At 39.0% G+C, this 18,196-nt stretch overlaps 1 protein-coding gene across 1 annotated transcript in view; it reads left to right on the top strand.

The window, feature by feature from the left end:
* Positions 1–4,837: 4,837 nt before the first annotated feature.
* rasa2 (RAS p21 protein activator 2) overlaps positions 4,838–18,196 on the top strand; it is a 65,754-nt gene continuing 52,395 nt past the window's right edge. Inside the window, exon 1 of the mRNA XM_079825746.1 lies at positions 4,838–4,960. Within this exon, the coding sequence (XP_079681872.1) occupies positions 4,903–4,960 (58 nt within the window). The 5' untranslated portion in view covers positions 4,838–4,902. The remainder of the gene's footprint in view (positions 4,961–18,196) is intronic.

Consider the following 18,196-nt stretch of genomic DNA (forward strand, 5'->3'; position numbering starts at 1 on the left):
ATACCAAAAGATGATTTTCACATTTCCATATTTGGAATGTGAATGTAAACTATAGCAGGGGAATCCTCTAGGTACATGGGAGACCAAATATTATTTCTATGTTCCCATTTTCTCCATCGTGTTTCTACAACCTTTCAAAAGCAATCAGACGAGAGAAAGATGTCCAATTTACAGACATTCGAAACCTCCTTGCAGAAGTGTACTAGTAACTAGTATTTTGTAATTCAGCACAAGGTATGTGTTATAATTGTATTATTATTATAATTATTTTTTAAAGTGAATTTTATATAGTTTTATCTATTCATAGATTTCAACCTATTGTGGAAATGCATCATCAGTCTATTAAATGTGTCCATATAGTCTGATTATGGCAATACTATTAGAATATAATTATTGATGTATTATTATTATTATGGGTCATACAAGTAAAACAAATAAACAATATGTCTTAAAGTCTGTAGCATTTATCAAACCGACCAGGGATGGTGCATACCACTTTGCAAAGCTTTATTTATTAGTGGGCTAATAATCCCACTAATACTAATTACTAATATGTGTTTTTCCAAGTGATTTTTGTGTAGAGCAGAATTAAATCTTAAAAGTCCTTTTAGGTCAAAGTCTATCCACCTTAAATGCAAACCATAGCTGTCAGTAGACCGCTAACTTAAAGGATTAGTTCACTTCAAAATAAAAAAAAATGTCTTGATATTTTACTCACCCCCATCTCATCCAAGATGTTCCTGTCTTTCTTTCTTCAGTGGAAAAGAAATCAATCACGTCGGAAAAGTCACGTAAGCGGAAGTACCGCCCCAAGCGAACGTACGAGGACTAATTCAAACACCCTTTACCAAAAAACACTCCATCTTCAACTTCAAAGTCGTCCGACATCGTTGTCGTACCTTTTTTTTTTTTTTTGCTAAAGGACATTTGTATTAGTCTTCGCATTTGCGCTTTGTAAACACGGGGCGGTACTTCTCCCTACGTCTAGTGTGACATTTTCGACGTGATTGCGCAATCACTGGCAGCCACAGAGCAGCGCAAGATGAGCAATTTAGGTTAAAAAGTATATTCATTTTTTATTTGTTTTGAAAATGGCCGATCGTTTCGCTATAAGACCCTATTCCTCGTCTGGGAGCCTTCGAAGCCCTTTGAAACAGCATTGATTTGGACCTTCAACATTTTGGTTGCCATGGAAGCCTATGGTGGAGAAAAATCCTGGAATGTTTTCCTCAAAAAACTTAATTTCTTTTCGACTGAAGAAAGAAAGACATGAACTGGAGTGAGTAAAATGTCCGGAAATGTTAATTTTGAAGTGAACTAATCTTTTAAAGGAGTGGTTCACTTTAAAATGAAAATTACCCCATGATTTACTCACCCTCAAGTCATCCTGTGACTTTCTTCTTTCTGAGTTTGAAGCTCAAAAAAGCACATCCATCCATCATAAACGTACTCTCAACACGGCTCCACAGGGTTAATAAAGGCCTTCTGAAGCGAATCGATGGGTTTTGTTAGAAAAATATCCATATTTAATACTTCATGAAGTAAAATATCTAGCTCCCGCCAGACCTCCTTCCATATTTTTTAAGAAGAAAGTGTAACGCCTCTCGCAGTTCAAAATCATAGACTGTAAAGAAATATGGACGTAGTGTCCGTGACGTCACCGATAGGATTCTGAAGAGCAGTTTTGCAGTGTAAAGTATGGACGAGCTGGCCGTTGCCATTTTGGAAGCGCGTTATCGCGCGTCACTCCCGGATAACAGAAAATGGGCAAAGAGGCGGGACGTGGGTGGAGCTGAGGTGGCGTGATGACTAACCAAGCCTGTAGTGCTTCAGTCAGAAATTGAAGCTTTCGCGCCTCGATCGCCCCCCGGTGGCCGGTCCCAGTATAGCTCCTAAACCCCGCCTCTCCATGTATTAGAATGGGCGCGAGACACACTAAACAATTTAATTACACTTCAAATAATTGTTTCCTAAAGATGGTTTCTGTCATTTTAGGCAGTTTTTATTACAATAATTTCATTTCAAGTGTTCGTTTTTTAAATAAGTTTAGTTTTAGTGAGTTATTTGATGCTATAAAAACGAGGGGTGTGACGTCATGATTGACAGCTGAGATTGACGGGTTCTCTGAATGAACTTGTCACTGAGGCACTAACGGACTTTTTTCTGGATTTTTGGGAGGAGATTGGAGCTTTAGCTTTAATTTCTACACTTCCATAACTGTTTATTTCACACCAACATAATGAATTGTTCTGCATCTGTGAGAGTGTGGGCGGGCTTTTGATAATCGTGCCTCTACTTCCTGTTCTCTACTGCGCAACTCCGGTCCCGAGATCGCTACTGCGCAGACTCGGTCCCAAGATGTCAGCGCCGTGAGCGGGCCTATGAAAGCTTCAACTTTGGTCAGCGGAAGTCAATGGAGTCGCGTCGTCCATATTTTTTTACGGTCTATGTGACTAACAGACAGCAGATAAATGGCTATCCACCTGTCACTCAAAGTGGCCATGCTCTTATATATGCAGAACTTTAAGGCTTTATATAATGTAAACGAATGAGAACGAAAATTCACCCACCTCACAGTTGTCATGAAGGGCAAAATTAGCCATATAGACCAAAACCACAATTTGTACTAGGCTGTAAACATGTTTTTTTCTGCTGTAAAGTTGGGCAATTTAACATGGGGCTCAATGAGATTCTGCTCCCTTCTGGAGCCTGTCTCTAGCGGTCAGTCTATGAATTGCAGTTTAAGTCACTTCTGTATTGGCTTCATGGGCGTCGGAACCATTGTATGTGGGTGGGACAAGACCCACCCACTTTTTACCCACTCACTTTTATCGTCTCTAACATTCAGCACATGTCTGTTTACCTACCCCAAATCGATAAAACGTATTATTAAACACATGTTAGACGCTTTATTTCCACTTTTGTAATATTTTCTTCATTTTTATTGAAAATAAATGCCTTTCCGATCTGAGATGTGATGGGAAAAGGGAGAAGATTGAGCTCGGCGAAAGGCGGACTCAAACCGTGGGTCGATTTGTGTCAAAACTAGATGCTGTGCGTCTTACCCCTACACTACTGCCACCCTCAATGATATGGCGATTTCCGTAATTTTATCTTTCCGAACTATACGTTTAGCAAGCAAAGCGATATATTTGTATTTAATGTAATTGTCATCTACTCCAGTAAAAAAATTCTGAGGACCCACCCACATTTTTTTTTGCTTCCGAAGCCCATGATCGGCTTCAAGAGAAACTGCGGGAGGTATGATGTGCCGCGCCAGTTAGGCTTTTCTCGTATGTTAAATATAGAAGGTGGTCTGGTGGAAGCTAGTTATTTTACTTTATAATGTTTTAAATATGGATATCAATTCAACTCAGAAGGCCTTTATTAACCCTGTGGAGCCGTGTGGAGCACGTTTATGATGGATGGATGTGCTTTTTTGAGCTTCAAACTCAATGGACCCCCTCAATGCCATTATAAAGATTGAAAGCATCAGGATATTTATTAATATAACTCTGATTGTGTTCATCAGAAACACATTTACACCTAGGATGGCTTGAGGTTGAGCAGTGTTGGGAATAACGGCGTTATAGATAAACGGCGTTACTAACGGAATTACTTTTTTCAGTAACGAGTAATCAAACGAATTACTGTTTCTTCCATTACAACGCCGTTAGCGTTACTGAGAAAAAAAAAACGCGGCGTTACTATAATTGAGCTCACTGAAGCGGTTTCATCCGAACAGGCTCTCTGTCAGTCGGACCTGCAACGCGCGCGTGTGTGTGTGTGCGCGCGCGCCAGCCATGCGTGTTGGGGGTGGGTTGGGTGGTACACATAACTGATGATGATTGGTGGGTGTGAGACAAGGTTGAGGTTGATAGGTTGAGTTCACACACACACACACACACACACACACACACACACACACACACACACACACACACACACCTATGACGCACACGTATATGCACAGTCAGCGATGGCAGTCCAACGACTTCAAAGGTAGTTTTCGCAAACTGGAAGTATAAGCGCTACTTTTCCCTCGTTGAGGTGAAAGGTAAAAATGTTTATGTAACGTTTAACTTATGCCCAGGAAGAAAGAGTCTCTCCACGTCGGTGGCAAGTAATTCTAATCTAATGAAGCACCTCACATCATCACAGCCACAACATTAGTGGCTAAAAACCCAGGTGATAACGTGAGCTCCACTACCAGAGGAGTAGTAAAGAAGTACTGATACTATTTACACAATATTTACACTATAGTAGTTATACTACTGATAATATTTACAATAATGTATTGAATTTGATAGGTGTCTCTCACATTGTCCCACAGCAACATTACAATAGTGTACATTTAATGTACAATGTTTTATAATAGCAATTTATTCTATTTAGTGTCCAATTCATTCATTTAACATATTTAAAATTGGGGGCATCCAAGTTATTTGACATATTTGAACATTTGAAAAAAAAAAAAGTAACACAGTAGTTACTTTCCCTGGTAATTAGTTACTTTTATAATGATGTAACTCAGTTACTAACTCAGTTACTATTTGTAAGAAGTAACTAGTAACTATAACTAATTACTTTTTTAAAGTAACGTGCCCAACACTGAGGTTGAGTAGTCTAAATCATGGGGTAATTTTCACTTTAAAGAAACACAAGTCACTGGGTTTCTTCCGTGGGCCCCGTCCATCTGCTCTGTCGCTCGTCCTCCACTAGGGCTTCCGTTTGTTTTGACTACATGATGTTGTCTGTGTGAGTTGATTCACACAAATCCCGGTCTGGCGTCGCGACCAATCGCGCTGAGCCGGTGACGCTTCTGAGGGCCGTCCGTGAGCCTGCATTCATAAACGGATGTGATAAGTGTTGAATGTACTGTACAGAGACGAAACTTGGACCATGGCGGAAGAAGACGACACGAAAATCCGGATTTTGCAGAGCCTCCGAGGAAAGATATGTAAGTGCGACACGCTGCGAGTTTGATGTGTGTGAGGAAGTGTGTGTTTAGATGGCTTTGGGAGAGAAAGAAAAGGATCGGCACGGGGGAAAGAGGGGCGCGGTAGAGCAACACACACACACACACACACACACACACACACTCACACTCAGAGCTACTGGATGGGGCTCTGAGAATCAAGCGCTGTTTGTCACATTTTACGCACAGTTTGGATATGTAGCTCACATGGTTGTAGGTAATTTATGTTTAAACAATGTTTACATCTTCAGTGACAGATATAGCTATTTTCCCCCGTTATCTGTGAGTTAGCCGTGGTGCTAACATGCTCCATTGCCTGGTTCCCCCTCACAACCGCCGTTTTTACTCACTATAATGTTAGTACAGGAGTTAAATCTTGTTCTTTATTTACCCGTCTTCACTAAATCAGCCTTTATGTCACCGGAGTTGGCGGTTGTTTGATTCATTCTTACGCGGATTGAGGTTGTGAAATAGACGGTGGAATCCTCGCCGAAATTTGACAAATTCTGAGCTGGACGGAAGTTGTTGCATCGCTTTAAATTCGCGAACAATGCCAAAGATAATGATAGTATTTACACATTTCTTGAAAACCTTTAGTAAAAGCGTATATTATATTATGTACGCTATAATATAAACTGTTCCTCAATAGCCGTTAAGTGATTTCAAATGAAATATTACTCAGTACGCACTTAATTTATTTTTCACATTTATTACAGTTAGTAGGCCTACATTAAAACTGTGGTAACTTGGTATTAGGAGCTACTGTAATATAAAAAAGAAAATAAAATGTCTTTGCAGAAGATCATATATAAATGTATTATGATTTTACAGTTGTAACTATAGCTGGATTACCTATGGTATAGTTGTTATGGTATTTGATATATTTACACTGTAAAACTTCGGTATGATGCTTATAAATGACATTCATTTGTATAATCCAGTATAGCCCTGTTGATTTAGTTAAATAGACGCATTGCCAATTGTTCCATGGAACTAAGATAATTTTTGGTCATGATACCGTAGTAATACCATATTATTTTTGAAGTTATGCCATGGTAATAATAATTTATTCTTTGAAAGGACAATTTAAATTCAATTGTACATACATCATCATTCATCACTATGTTATATGTCACAGTACAGTGTAAAAATGGTTTGTCAAGTAATAACTTTTGAATGACATCTAATAACATTTAAATGAACTGATTGGTAATTCAACTGTAGGTTTTTAAAGTGTACTGTTATATTACCTTTTGATACCATTATTGTAAAATGATATTATTAGTCAAGTAAAATGTTTTGTCACATTTAAAAACGTTACATTAATGTTAAAACATTTTCTTAAAGTGTACTATGATATTACCTTAAGGTACTCTTATTGTAAAATAGTACTTGCATGGTACTTTTTTGAAAGGAATATGACAGCTGTCACTATCGGGCAAATGGAAGCTCGCCGTGTCTGAATTAAAATGGTCCCTGAGATTTTGAGCGTATTTGAATTTAAGTTCATTTATTTAAAGAGATATTTTCTTTACACTGTCAGAATGATTGGTGATTATGTTTTTACTGTCTCACACCCCTCACCCACCAAAAAAAAAAAAAAATTGAACTGAAACCTGTGTTGCAAGTGACTTCGTGGTAAATCATCACTCACTGGAAAGCTCTCTGGAAGCCTCATATCCAAATGATATTGCTTAATTCATGTGAAGTAGAGGAGCTCTTCATTTCACCGGAGTATAAAAAACATACAATATAAATGTAATGAAAAATATTTCCTGTGGTAACTTCTGTTAATAAGTTTTATTTCCATTTATAACCCAGAGGTTGTTTAGTACCTTAAAACCTGTCTTAATAAATCTTTCCGCAATAGTCTTATGTACAGCCCTTCATGCTCATTTTTAAAACTGTGTGTGGATGTGTATGATTGTGTGAAAGACATTGCTTTTATCTTTCCACCTGGATGAGGGTAGGCTTTTCTGCTTACTGTAACCACCCTAACCTGCGTTTGCCACTGTACTGAAACAGCTGTCTACAATGGGGGTGTGGGGGGGGCATTTCTGGTAGTTGGGACTTTTAGGGCATTTTGGAGACTTGGAAGTTCCAATCTCAGGCCAATTCCAATAATCTGTTGAGTAGGTGATAAAATGCTAATATAGCAATATTAGTGAATAACTTGCCGTTATGTGACATGGATGTAGTTTGAAATTTCAGACATGTAGGCTATGGAAAATCATACAATTTTGTTTCATATGGTCTGACAGAAAACTAGCTGTCATGTTTAGTGCATTAAACTTAAAGATACCTTCAGGAAGAATTGGGAAAGTCCTTAGGGAAATTACAGAGTACTGATAAATAATTGCTCTCTTGTTCGTAAATACTTTGGGGAAGAAACCAGGTACTGTTTACTTTTACATTATCTAACCTGAATTTCCTATAATTTAAAACTTGGCATGCTTAAAAAATAAAAAAAAAACACAACTGAAGTCTTCAGAGTTTTATTTGGCTTGACTGAAAAGATGATGTTTAGGATAAATCAGGGAGATATCGACTGAATGACACACTGTAAACCGAGACATGTCACACAATCATGTGCCAATATCAAATCAAATTATCCAGCATATATCCGAAACTCTCAAAGGGGACAGTGTAACACACGTAACCCTGAACAATTGATCGGTTGATAGCTGTTTTAGTTGTGCAGTTAGTCTGTGGGTCTTAACACATTGAGCTAAATATATGTGTGGTTTGCTCCACTCCTATTTTTATGAAAGGATAAGGGCATTCATTTGTCTACCAGTGTTTTGTAGTTGGTTGACAACAACTGTTATGTCTTTGTCTAATAATGGCTACTGCCCATTGGTCCGTGAGGTGAATGAATGCAGCTCAATGGCTTTTTCATTCACAAAATCACACCAGGTTTCAGAATGACTTTTATGAGTTTTTTGGTACGTAGGCCACTGTGCCGTGCGTCACACTGCAGCGATGGCTTTGTCCAAGTAAGTGTTCTAATCGGGACGCATGTCAACACCAAGCATAAACAACAACAAAAATTGGGTTACGGCCTCGACAAACAAAAATACCATTCTGTGCATGCAGCATTTATACTGTGTTTGATTTAATTCCTGCAATAATATTAATCTGCTAAAGTCACCGAAATCCCTTAGCTTAACAGAAAATCCGGTATTAATTCGGATTTGGGCCACAATATGCCTGTGGACATAAATAGTCAAAAATAGGATAATGACAAATATACCAAGACAAAGTGTTATAGTTCATACAGGTTCTACAGAGAAATTAGCATATAAAGATTTGAATAGCTTCCCTGAAGCGTTACTTGATTCACACAGTAAGAAAAAAAATGGGATAATGTCATGAAGAAAATCATCTCTAAAATACAACATAATGCCATTTGTCATTTACAATATAGGTAAAACGCGTGGAAAAGCGATACTGATAATTCCTTCATATTAACAGTACATTGTTCCCTATTTTTACGGATTGTTCTTAGTGTAGTAACTCGCAACGTTTGGCCACCGCTCTTATTTTTTTAATAATGCTTTTTTTTATTGAATACTAGTTTATAAGTTGACGGGAATCACTATGGAATAGGTTATTTGTATTCCTTTAGTATCAACATTAATAGGATAAGTCATGACAATACAGATGGCAACAACACTAAAGCCCAGGCGATGAAAAACTAGCTGTGTCGTCTGTGTCTCGGCCAAAAAGCTGTGCTAGAACACACCAAAAGGACTAAGGCCCAATCCCAATTCTATTTTATACCCCTTCCTCTACCTCTACCCCTACCCATTCCCCTTGCCCCTTGAAACAGAGTGGCAAGGTGTAGGGGTGAAAATATTCCCTTAAGAAATGGGACACCACTACTATACTATTACACGTCATCATACCATTTTTCTTTTATTAGTGTCCTGTAACATTTAACCAGTATGAACAGCAATGATGTGCTTAGGCTATATCTAACAGAAACCAGGCGCGAGCATGTTTAAGTCACTTTAACTCAAATTACTCACTCCCAACATAGTTTTGCGCTGTATTTGGACTTAATAAAACGGCGTTCGTTTTCAGTTCAAAAACGTATGAGCCTTCGATTTTGCTGAGACGATACAGAATGATACAGAACATACAAGGCTAGTGAAGCCGCTTTTCCATCGGGCCAAACTGTTCTCTTTGTTTATTAACCGCTCTTTTCCGTGCTGATCCGAGACGGCCGGTACGGATATGGTTTCGTTTTCTTGTTTTTGGTGCTGCGATAACGGAGTTCTTTGCAATGGTATATAAACGAGTCAGTCGTTGCCTTGGTAACGCAAGAGTTTACAGACGATACGTGATGTAAATATCGACTGCGTTATGAAGGATGACCAGATATCTTTTTTTAACTATTATTAATTTATGTTCACATAACTCAAATAGTATGTTTAGCAAGCTATGGAGAAACTGGCAGCCAGGCGACACACAAGTGAACGATCCCGAGTGGCAACATCACTACACACCTTCTAGCAGCAATGTAGTCGGTGTATCTATGCAGGGAAATCCTCTTACCACTTTGTTCGAAGTGTGGTCCTGAAAAATCTTAGTTTGAAGGGCTATCTAGCCCTTCCTCTTACTCCTACCACTCCCGCCAAAAGAGAATCGTGAACGTGCAAAATGAAGGGGTAAGGGAAGGGCTAAGGGGTAGAAATGGGATTGGGCCTAAAGGCGACTGTCAACTAGCATGTGTGCTCTGCGCGTAAGTGAATATCTGTCTATATCAGCGGGTATCAATAGTCTATTTTCATCATTAAAAAAGGGAAACCAAATGACTGCAGATATACAAACCGTAAACAAAGCAGCACTTGCTTACCATTTTGAATATCAAGAAATATTATGAAAATATTTGTGCATTTGAATGCTCAGGTAAGATGACGTGCAGTCTGTACCGCCTCGCTTACATCACTGACACGTTCGCTAAGCTGAGCAGCCAATCAGAGTTCTCTCTCTCACTGACGGCCCAACGCTGATTCAACATGCTGAATCGGTCCAAAAAAACTCGACATCCGACTAGAGCAAAAACTAAGCCGACTGCCGCTCAAAAACGGCCCTTGGTGTGTCCCGGCCTTAAAAACATTTAGAACGCCTTAGCAACATGTTTAAGTACTCTCACAACATCTTAGAAATATGCAAAAATCAACTCAACACATTTGGTACACACTAACATCCAATCAGAACACCTTAGCCAAATGCTAAAAGTCTCTCAGAATACCTTACAAACGAAACCTAAATAAAACCCTTAGCAACTCACTAAAATTCTCTCCGAACACCTGAGAAACATGCTAAACCTATTCAGAACACCATAGCAATATTTTTAAAATTCTCTCAAAATACCTTAGCATTGGTAAACCTTTTTTGTGATGTCGAGCCATGAATCTTTCCATTGGAAAGTGTAATTGGTACCCTCACGGACTAAAATGCTTTTTTGCTCACTCTGATGTTATCTTTTTCTTTTCTTTCCCCTTCTTTTTGCACACAAACGGCCACATTTACATGTGGTCACCAGCCCCGGCCATCGGCAGGTGTGCATGCACATATACAAACACCAGGAGGAAATGTTTTCATGTTGTTATGTGTTGGAGAACTATGAAGCATTCAGTAGTAAACTAATAACAGCTAACAAAGAGGAACTGAACTAAGGGCTGGCTCTATGAGGACCATCTTACAACACACGCTTACGACTTTATACTGGCCACATTGTTCGTGTGTCAACCAATTCTGATGCTCTTATTAGAACATTTCAGTGCTTTGCAGACAATAGTCCTGATATACTATATTATTTAAACCACCACAACCTTTTGTTTTCTACTAGTGGTTATGTGTTATGTGTTTTCCTTCCTTGTTACCCTGCATTCATGAAATGATTGTACTGAAAGTCATTTTAAATGATTTCTTGAAATCAGTATTGTTTGGGGGGTTTTTAGTTAATGTCTGTTAAATTTGAGGTCATCTAAATGCTTGCGTAAAACAAAACGTTGTCATTTCCTCTTAGAGAAAATAGACTAGAAATATTGATGACTCATCTTGTACTCATGGGCCCGTCCAAAGTTTACTCCAGTAATAAGCCTGCTACTCTCTAGCAAAAGCATATAGCAAATCATGATTTTGTGAGCGGTCATGTGAAGTCTATTGGCGTCTATTAGCTCTTTGATTTGTCTTGTTTCAACTGCTCAAGTGATTTTGTGGGGTCTTTAAACGTAGCAAACAAGCTGAGGTTGGTGTTTAAAACTTGTGGCTCACACTCATTGACTCATAACCTTCTGACCGCTTACTTCATTCACTCTCAAACCTCATCCTTCTCTTGCGCCTTCATGCTTCTTTCACAATAACTATTTTGTTACAAATAGTTTTGAGCAACACATAAAAAACTATCCATACAATCATACCACTAAAGCAGAAGTACTACTTTCACACATCACACACACACACACACACACACACACACACACACACACACACACACACACACACACACACACACACACACACAGACAAACACAGCATATACACTCACCGTTCCCAATTAGCTACACCTGTTCAACTGCTTGTTAACACAAATATCTAATCTGCCAATCTCATTTAAGCAACTCAATGCATTTAGGCATGTAGACATCGGGCGCATCTCAATCAGGGCACTGATCAGGGAGTCGGCCATTTTAAGGGCTGTCTCAATCGCAGAATCCTTCCGGGGCTTTGAAACATTCGCTCCCTAAAAAGTCCCACAATGCACGGTGAAAACCCGGGAGCATCGATGCACACTATGTTCCCTTAACAGAAGTTCTGAAGCGTGATTCTTAAATCACGTGAGCCAACTCACTGCACATAATGACACGTGATAGATGTTTTTAAAAATGCAAACCATTATTTTGTGATATTTCACCATAAACGTACAACGTAAGACCGGTAATGAACACAATCTAGCTAACATTTATAATTTATTTACAGCTGAAATGTTGCACGTATATGTAACAAGTAAAGTATTTATCATAATGTAGGCTACATTAAAGGGTTAGTTGACCCAAAAATGAAAATTCTGTCATTAATTACTTACCCTCATGACGTGCGACACCCGTAAGACCTCCGTTGATCTTCGGAACACAAATGAAGATATTTTAGTTGAAATCTGATGGCTCTGAAAGGCCTCCATTGGCACAATGGCACTTTAGTACCTTTTAAGGGTCTTGAGAGTGTAATGACGTCGTTACAAAGTCCATCTCACCACAGTGGTTCTACAATAACTTAATGAATAGGCGAGAATAGTTTTTGTGCGCAAAAAAACCCTAAATAACGACTTATATAGTGATGACGATTTCAAAACACGGAATCATGAAGCTTTGAAGCGTTATGAATCAGTGAGTCAATTCAGCTGTTTGGATCGCCAAATTTCAGCAGTTTGGCGGTTTGACACGCGATCCGAATCATGATTCGACTCACTGATTCACAACGTTTCGAAGCTTCATGATTCCGTGTTTTGAAATCGTCATCACTATAGAAGTCGTTATTTAGGGTTTTTTTGCGCACAAAAACTATTCTCGCCGATTCATAAAGTTATTGTAGAACCACTGTAGTGAGATGGACTTTGTAACGACGTCTTTAGTACCTTTTAAGGGTCTTGAGAGTGTAACGTGCATTGTGCCAATGGAGGCCTTTCAGAGCCATCAGATTTCAACTAAAATATCTTCATTTGTGTTCCGAAGATCAAGGGAGGTCTTGCGGGTGTCGAACGACATGAGGGTAATTAATTCATGACAGAATTTTCATTTTTGGGTGAACTAACCCTTTAAGTAATGTCAGAAAGATATCAGCTCTGCTGTTGTTCATAAATGCCAGTAGTGCTGTTGTACAATGAGGACGTTGTCACGTCGCCGGAAATAGTCACCGGTGTCCCAATGTGTAGTGAGCCAGCGTCCTTTACTGTCCTTTCCAGTGTCCGAATTTGTGAAAACATCATATGATTCATGGGCTTGGGAGCTAGGAAGCTGATTGAGACCCACCCATGGTCAAGACGATCTGCTGAAGTTCAAACTGAGCATCAGAATGGGGAAGAAAGGTGATTTAAGTGACTTTGAACATGCCATAGTTGTTGGTGTCAGGTGGGCTGGTCTGAGTATTTCAGAAACTGCTGATGTCCTTGGATTTTCACGCACAACCATTCAGAGAATGGTCTAAAAAAAAGAAAATATCCAGTGCAGCAATTCTGTGTGAAAAAATGCCTTGTTGATGCCAGAGGTCAGAGGAAAATAGCCAGACTGGTTTGAGCTGATAGAAAGGCAACAGTAACTCAAATGGCCACTTGGTTCAATCGAGCTTTGAAGAAGACCAATTCTGAATGCACGACATGTCGAACCAAGCCTGCAGCACTCGTGTTTAAAACTAAAGCCAAAACATCTCGATCACCCCCAGGTGGTTGGTCCCAGTATAGGTCCCTCCATGTATTCTAATGGACGCGAGACAAACGAAACAATCATATTACACTTAATATAATTTTTGAAATTTTAAGTATTTTAAATCACGCTGATTTAATTTCAAGTGTTTGTTTTTTTTAAATAAGTTTTGGTTTTTGTTAGTTATTTGATGCTATAAAAACGGGGTGTGACGTCATGATTGACAGCTGAGATTGAGAGCTTCTCTGAGTGAAGTTGTCACTGAGGCACCAACAGACTTTTTTTCAGGATTTTCGGGAGGAGATTGGAGATTTAGCTTTAATTTCTACATCTCCATAACTGTTTATTTCACACCAACAAAATGAATTGTTCTGCATCTGCAAGAGTGTGGGCAGGCTTTTGATATCGCGCCTCTACTTCCTGCTCTCTACTGTGCAGAGTGCAGACTCCTGTCCCGAGGTCACTACTGCGCAGACTCAGTCCCAAATCTGCGCAAGATGTCAGCTCCATATTCGGACCTCCGGCGGCTTCACTTTTCTTCAGCGGAAGAGAATGAAGTCGCGTCGTCCATATTTTTTTACGGTCTATGTGTCGAAACTTGAAGAAGATGGGCTACAGCAGCAGAAGACACACCGGGTGCCACTCCTGTCAACTAAGAACAGGGGGCTACAGTTCGCACAGGCTCTCCAAAATTGGACAATAGAAGATTGAAAAAATGTTGTCTAGTTTGGTGAGTCTCGAATTCTGCTGCAACATTCAGAGGGTAGGGTCATAATTTGGCACAAACAACATGAAAGTATGGATCCATCCTGCCTTGTATCAACGGTTCAGGCTGTTGGTGGTGTAATGGTGTGTGGGATATTTTCATGGCACACTTTGGGCCCCCTAGTACCAATCGAACATTGTTTAAACACCACAGCCTCCCTGAGTATTGTTACTGATCATGTCCACAGTAGCTATGTTTCCATCCACCTATTTTTATGCGCATTTTGGGATATTGCATCAAAAAATGCTGAATGGAAACGCCAAGATGCGCATAAATTCAAAAAATGCGCATTAAAAACTTATGCGCTCGTTTGAGTCGGATACATTTTCTCTCCGATACGAAAACATGCGTATAAAGTAAACTACGATGGAAATGCATTTACCAAATAAATTCCTTGATGCGCACAAAGAAAGTGACTTTCGCGATGTAACAGCATAACCGAACTAACCAGCGGAAAAATCTTAAAAGCTGTTTTGGTCTTTCAGAAGTCTGTTGTCAAAGATGCTCGGTATATTTCCCACTTAGAACTGTCCTACACGACTGCGTTCCCAAACAGCACATCTGCCTCTGAAAGCATGACAACACGTTTATTGAGACGCACAAGTTTCTCGGAGACGCGAATCATTTATTATATACGAAAATGATTATAGGCTTCTCGTATGTTTCTTAGTGTTTTTTTAGCGGTAGTTTATCAGGAAGTGACGATTATGTTCTCTTCGACTCACTGGATGGAAACTTTTTTCGCAAATGTTTTATGCGATATTGCATCTTTGCGCATAAATTATATTCGCAACTTTAGATGGCAACATAGCTAGTGTCCAGTGTGCACTACTTCTAGCAGGATAACACGCCATGTCACAAAGCTCAAATCCTCTCAAAATGATTTCTGGAACATGACAATGAGTTCACTATAAATAGCCTTCACAGTCACCAGATCTCAATCCAATAGAGCACTTTTAGGATTTGGTGGATGTGCAGCCGACAAATCTGCAGCAACTACATGATGCTATCATGTCAATGTAGACCAAAATCTCTAAAGAATCTTTCCAGCACCTTGTTGAATCTATGCCATGAAGAATTAAGGCAGTTCTTTAAGGCAAAAGTGGGTCCAACCTGGAACTAGCAGTACACCTCGTACATAATAAAGTGGCAGATGAGTGTAGTTTATATATAAACTGTATTTTTTATTTATATATATATATATATTATTGTCTCATACTTTCAGATGTCACTGGGGTTGAGGGAAGGGCACTAGAGCTATGTTTCTCGCAGTATGTATTCTGTGCAGAGAATGTCAGTTTTGAATGCATGAGCATCCACAATGTAACACGTTGTTGTTGTTACATTTCCAGTGTAATGCATGATTTGTGTTGATTTTATTTTTGTTATTTTGCGAGAAGGAGACCACAGAGTGACATGACACATGAAACTAGCACAGCTACTGGTTTTATGGTTGCTTAGGACAAAGATCAGTTCTATAGAATATCAGTCATTTTTAAAATACTTAAAAATAGTAACGGAGCGCATACTCTTAAAAATAGTTAGTATGCTGTCAAACACTAGTACTCAATTCCAAACACAGCCTGTGTTTAGTTCTGAAGTTAGCTTTTCTGCCTATTCAGTATTTTTCTAAGGCACTTAGTTAAATTATTATGAGCATTGCTAAATTAGGGTCAAAGATGGGCTCAAAAACTAACCAACTCAGTGTTTCCTCTTCCGGTCGATCCAGTGGGTCTATGTTAGATTCTCTCAGTGAGGGATCGCGTCACAACGGGTCTCTGGGGCTGGTTGTGAGTGATTCGGGGCAGGAGGGCTTAGCACAGAGCTCAAGAGTCGCTTTAGTTTCACAGTCAGTGGCACTGGGATTAGACATTAATAGTTCTTTAAGAGCTGAAGCAGATTGACGCTGTCACCTCACACACCCTTAGCAGTTTGCAGTGCTTACACAGCTAACACTAAACAGTCTCTGCTTTTACCACCAAACCCAGTGATGCAATCCTCTTCTAGAGTGAATGTGATATTAACTAACTGTTGCAATGTGACTCACGGGATCATATATTGTGTACTAAAGTATTAATGAATATAAATTTAAACTATCTCGGTCAGTCGCCATCGGTGTATTTCTGCCTAAAATTAACCTTAACGAGTATCAAGTCGTTGTGAATAAAGGCTCAATCATATAAAATTCTGATAAAGTAATAATGTGATGTTTTTATTATTATGTCTTTGTTTGTTAAGTCAGCAATATTTCCTTGCAGGCATGCGTTCTGTGGCCATTCGTTTTGTGGTTTTATTTTTTGTCTTGTCTTTCTATTTTTCTTTTTTTATCTTGCATTTTGTATTTTTTGTGTGTGTGTGTGTGTGTGTGTGTGTGTGTGCGTGTGTGTGTGTGTGTACATAACTAAAACTCTGTTACAATAGTGAACATTTATTGTCCAATTTAGTTTTTTGTTTGTTTTTGTCTAGTTTTTTTTTTTTTTTACTCCAAAACGTACGTTGTTTTGTATTGTTTTTGTTGTTGTTGTGTTTTTTTGTCTTTTCTTTTTGTTCGTTTTGTGTGTGTGTGTGTTTGGGGTTTTGTCATGTCTTGGCTTGTTTTGGTTTTTATCCAAATACTCCAGAAACTAAAACTCACAGTTGTGACAATAGCGAAACCGATGGTTCTAGATAAAATTCAAATGGAATCTGTAGATGTTTTGCCCTTTTTTTCTACATTGATTTTATTGGAAAATCTGTCATTTTGATCAATTCAAATGCCGTAAAATGCGATAAACCACCACTCTTATTTTTAGCTAAAAGAAATATCAAGACCAGGCATAATTTTTAATCCTGCAAGAGCCTAAGGATGTGTTGAACATTAATGATAGGCGGATTTCTGTATTATTTAGCTGGTGTGGCCCAAATTATTTCACAGAAATGTATCCGGTATGGTTGCATTTTTTGACATAGTTTTTGTTCACGTTTTTTTATGTCTATGAATGTGTGCGAGTACGAGTACATGTGTGCGTTCTCATGTAGGGAACTCCAGAGTTTAGTGTCTCTGTGTGTGTGAAGCCCTGTGTATCTTGTTTGTTCAGGCCTCACGGTTGTGGTTTGTGTTAACATCCGTTGCTAAGCATACAGTGCTACACATGTTCGCTTCTCTTCATCACACCTGTGTGTATGTGTGTGAGAAGAGAGGGTTAACTCTAGGGCATTGGCTGCTATCACGGCTCCCTGCGGCAGTGTGCTGTTGGGAGTTTAGTTTCCTCTGAGTCTTTATCTGTGTCGACTGTGAGCATCATTATGAGCTGCTCTGGGTTGTATTTGCTGTTGTTTTCTGAATGGTTCAAGGGAAGAGGTGTGTGTGTGCATGTGCGTGCGTGTGCGTGTGCGTGCCGGAAACCGAGACCGTAATAGCTAAAAGTGTATTTTGCAGACTTTGTGCATTCAGTCTCTCCTCCCTGCCTAATGAGAATATAAGCGCATCTTGTAGAATGAATTTTATTTGGTCATCAACACATTATGAAGTATTATTTCAGCCCAAAAGAAGAAAATAAATTATATTTTGCCTGCAGAAAAATAAGGTTATTTTAAAGACTTTTGACATGGATTTTAACATTTTCTTGACACACTAGACTGGGTAAACCCAAGCTGACCTGCCGGCGATTTGATTTCGCCCTGCAACTCAGTCTGGAAACCTGTACATTAATTTAACCTGCTTCTGTCACACTTTTGCGGAAACCAATCACAGACTGGCTTATCCACCTGGCGTGCTATTGGCGGGTTTAACACAATGACAGATAGAGAAGCGATGGATCGATGCCCGTTGATCATGCCTCTTGTGGTCTGATTGGTTGAAGGTTCAAATTCTCTTTTTGCAAAAAATCTCATTATCATCACTATAATGCACTATAAAACATGTTATTCATCCTGTTTTGACACAAAATCAGCATAAATAACATTCAGCGCCACAAAAATGGTATAAATAAAAATACTAAAACAAATAGACCAAGAACAAAAATATACATAAATGATGCA

Source organism: Gobio gobio, assembly GCF_949357685.1.
Source record: "Gobio gobio genome assembly, chromosome: 9".
Classification (NCBI taxonomy): domain Eukaryota; kingdom Metazoa; phylum Chordata; class Actinopteri; order Cypriniformes; family Gobionidae; genus Gobio; species Gobio gobio.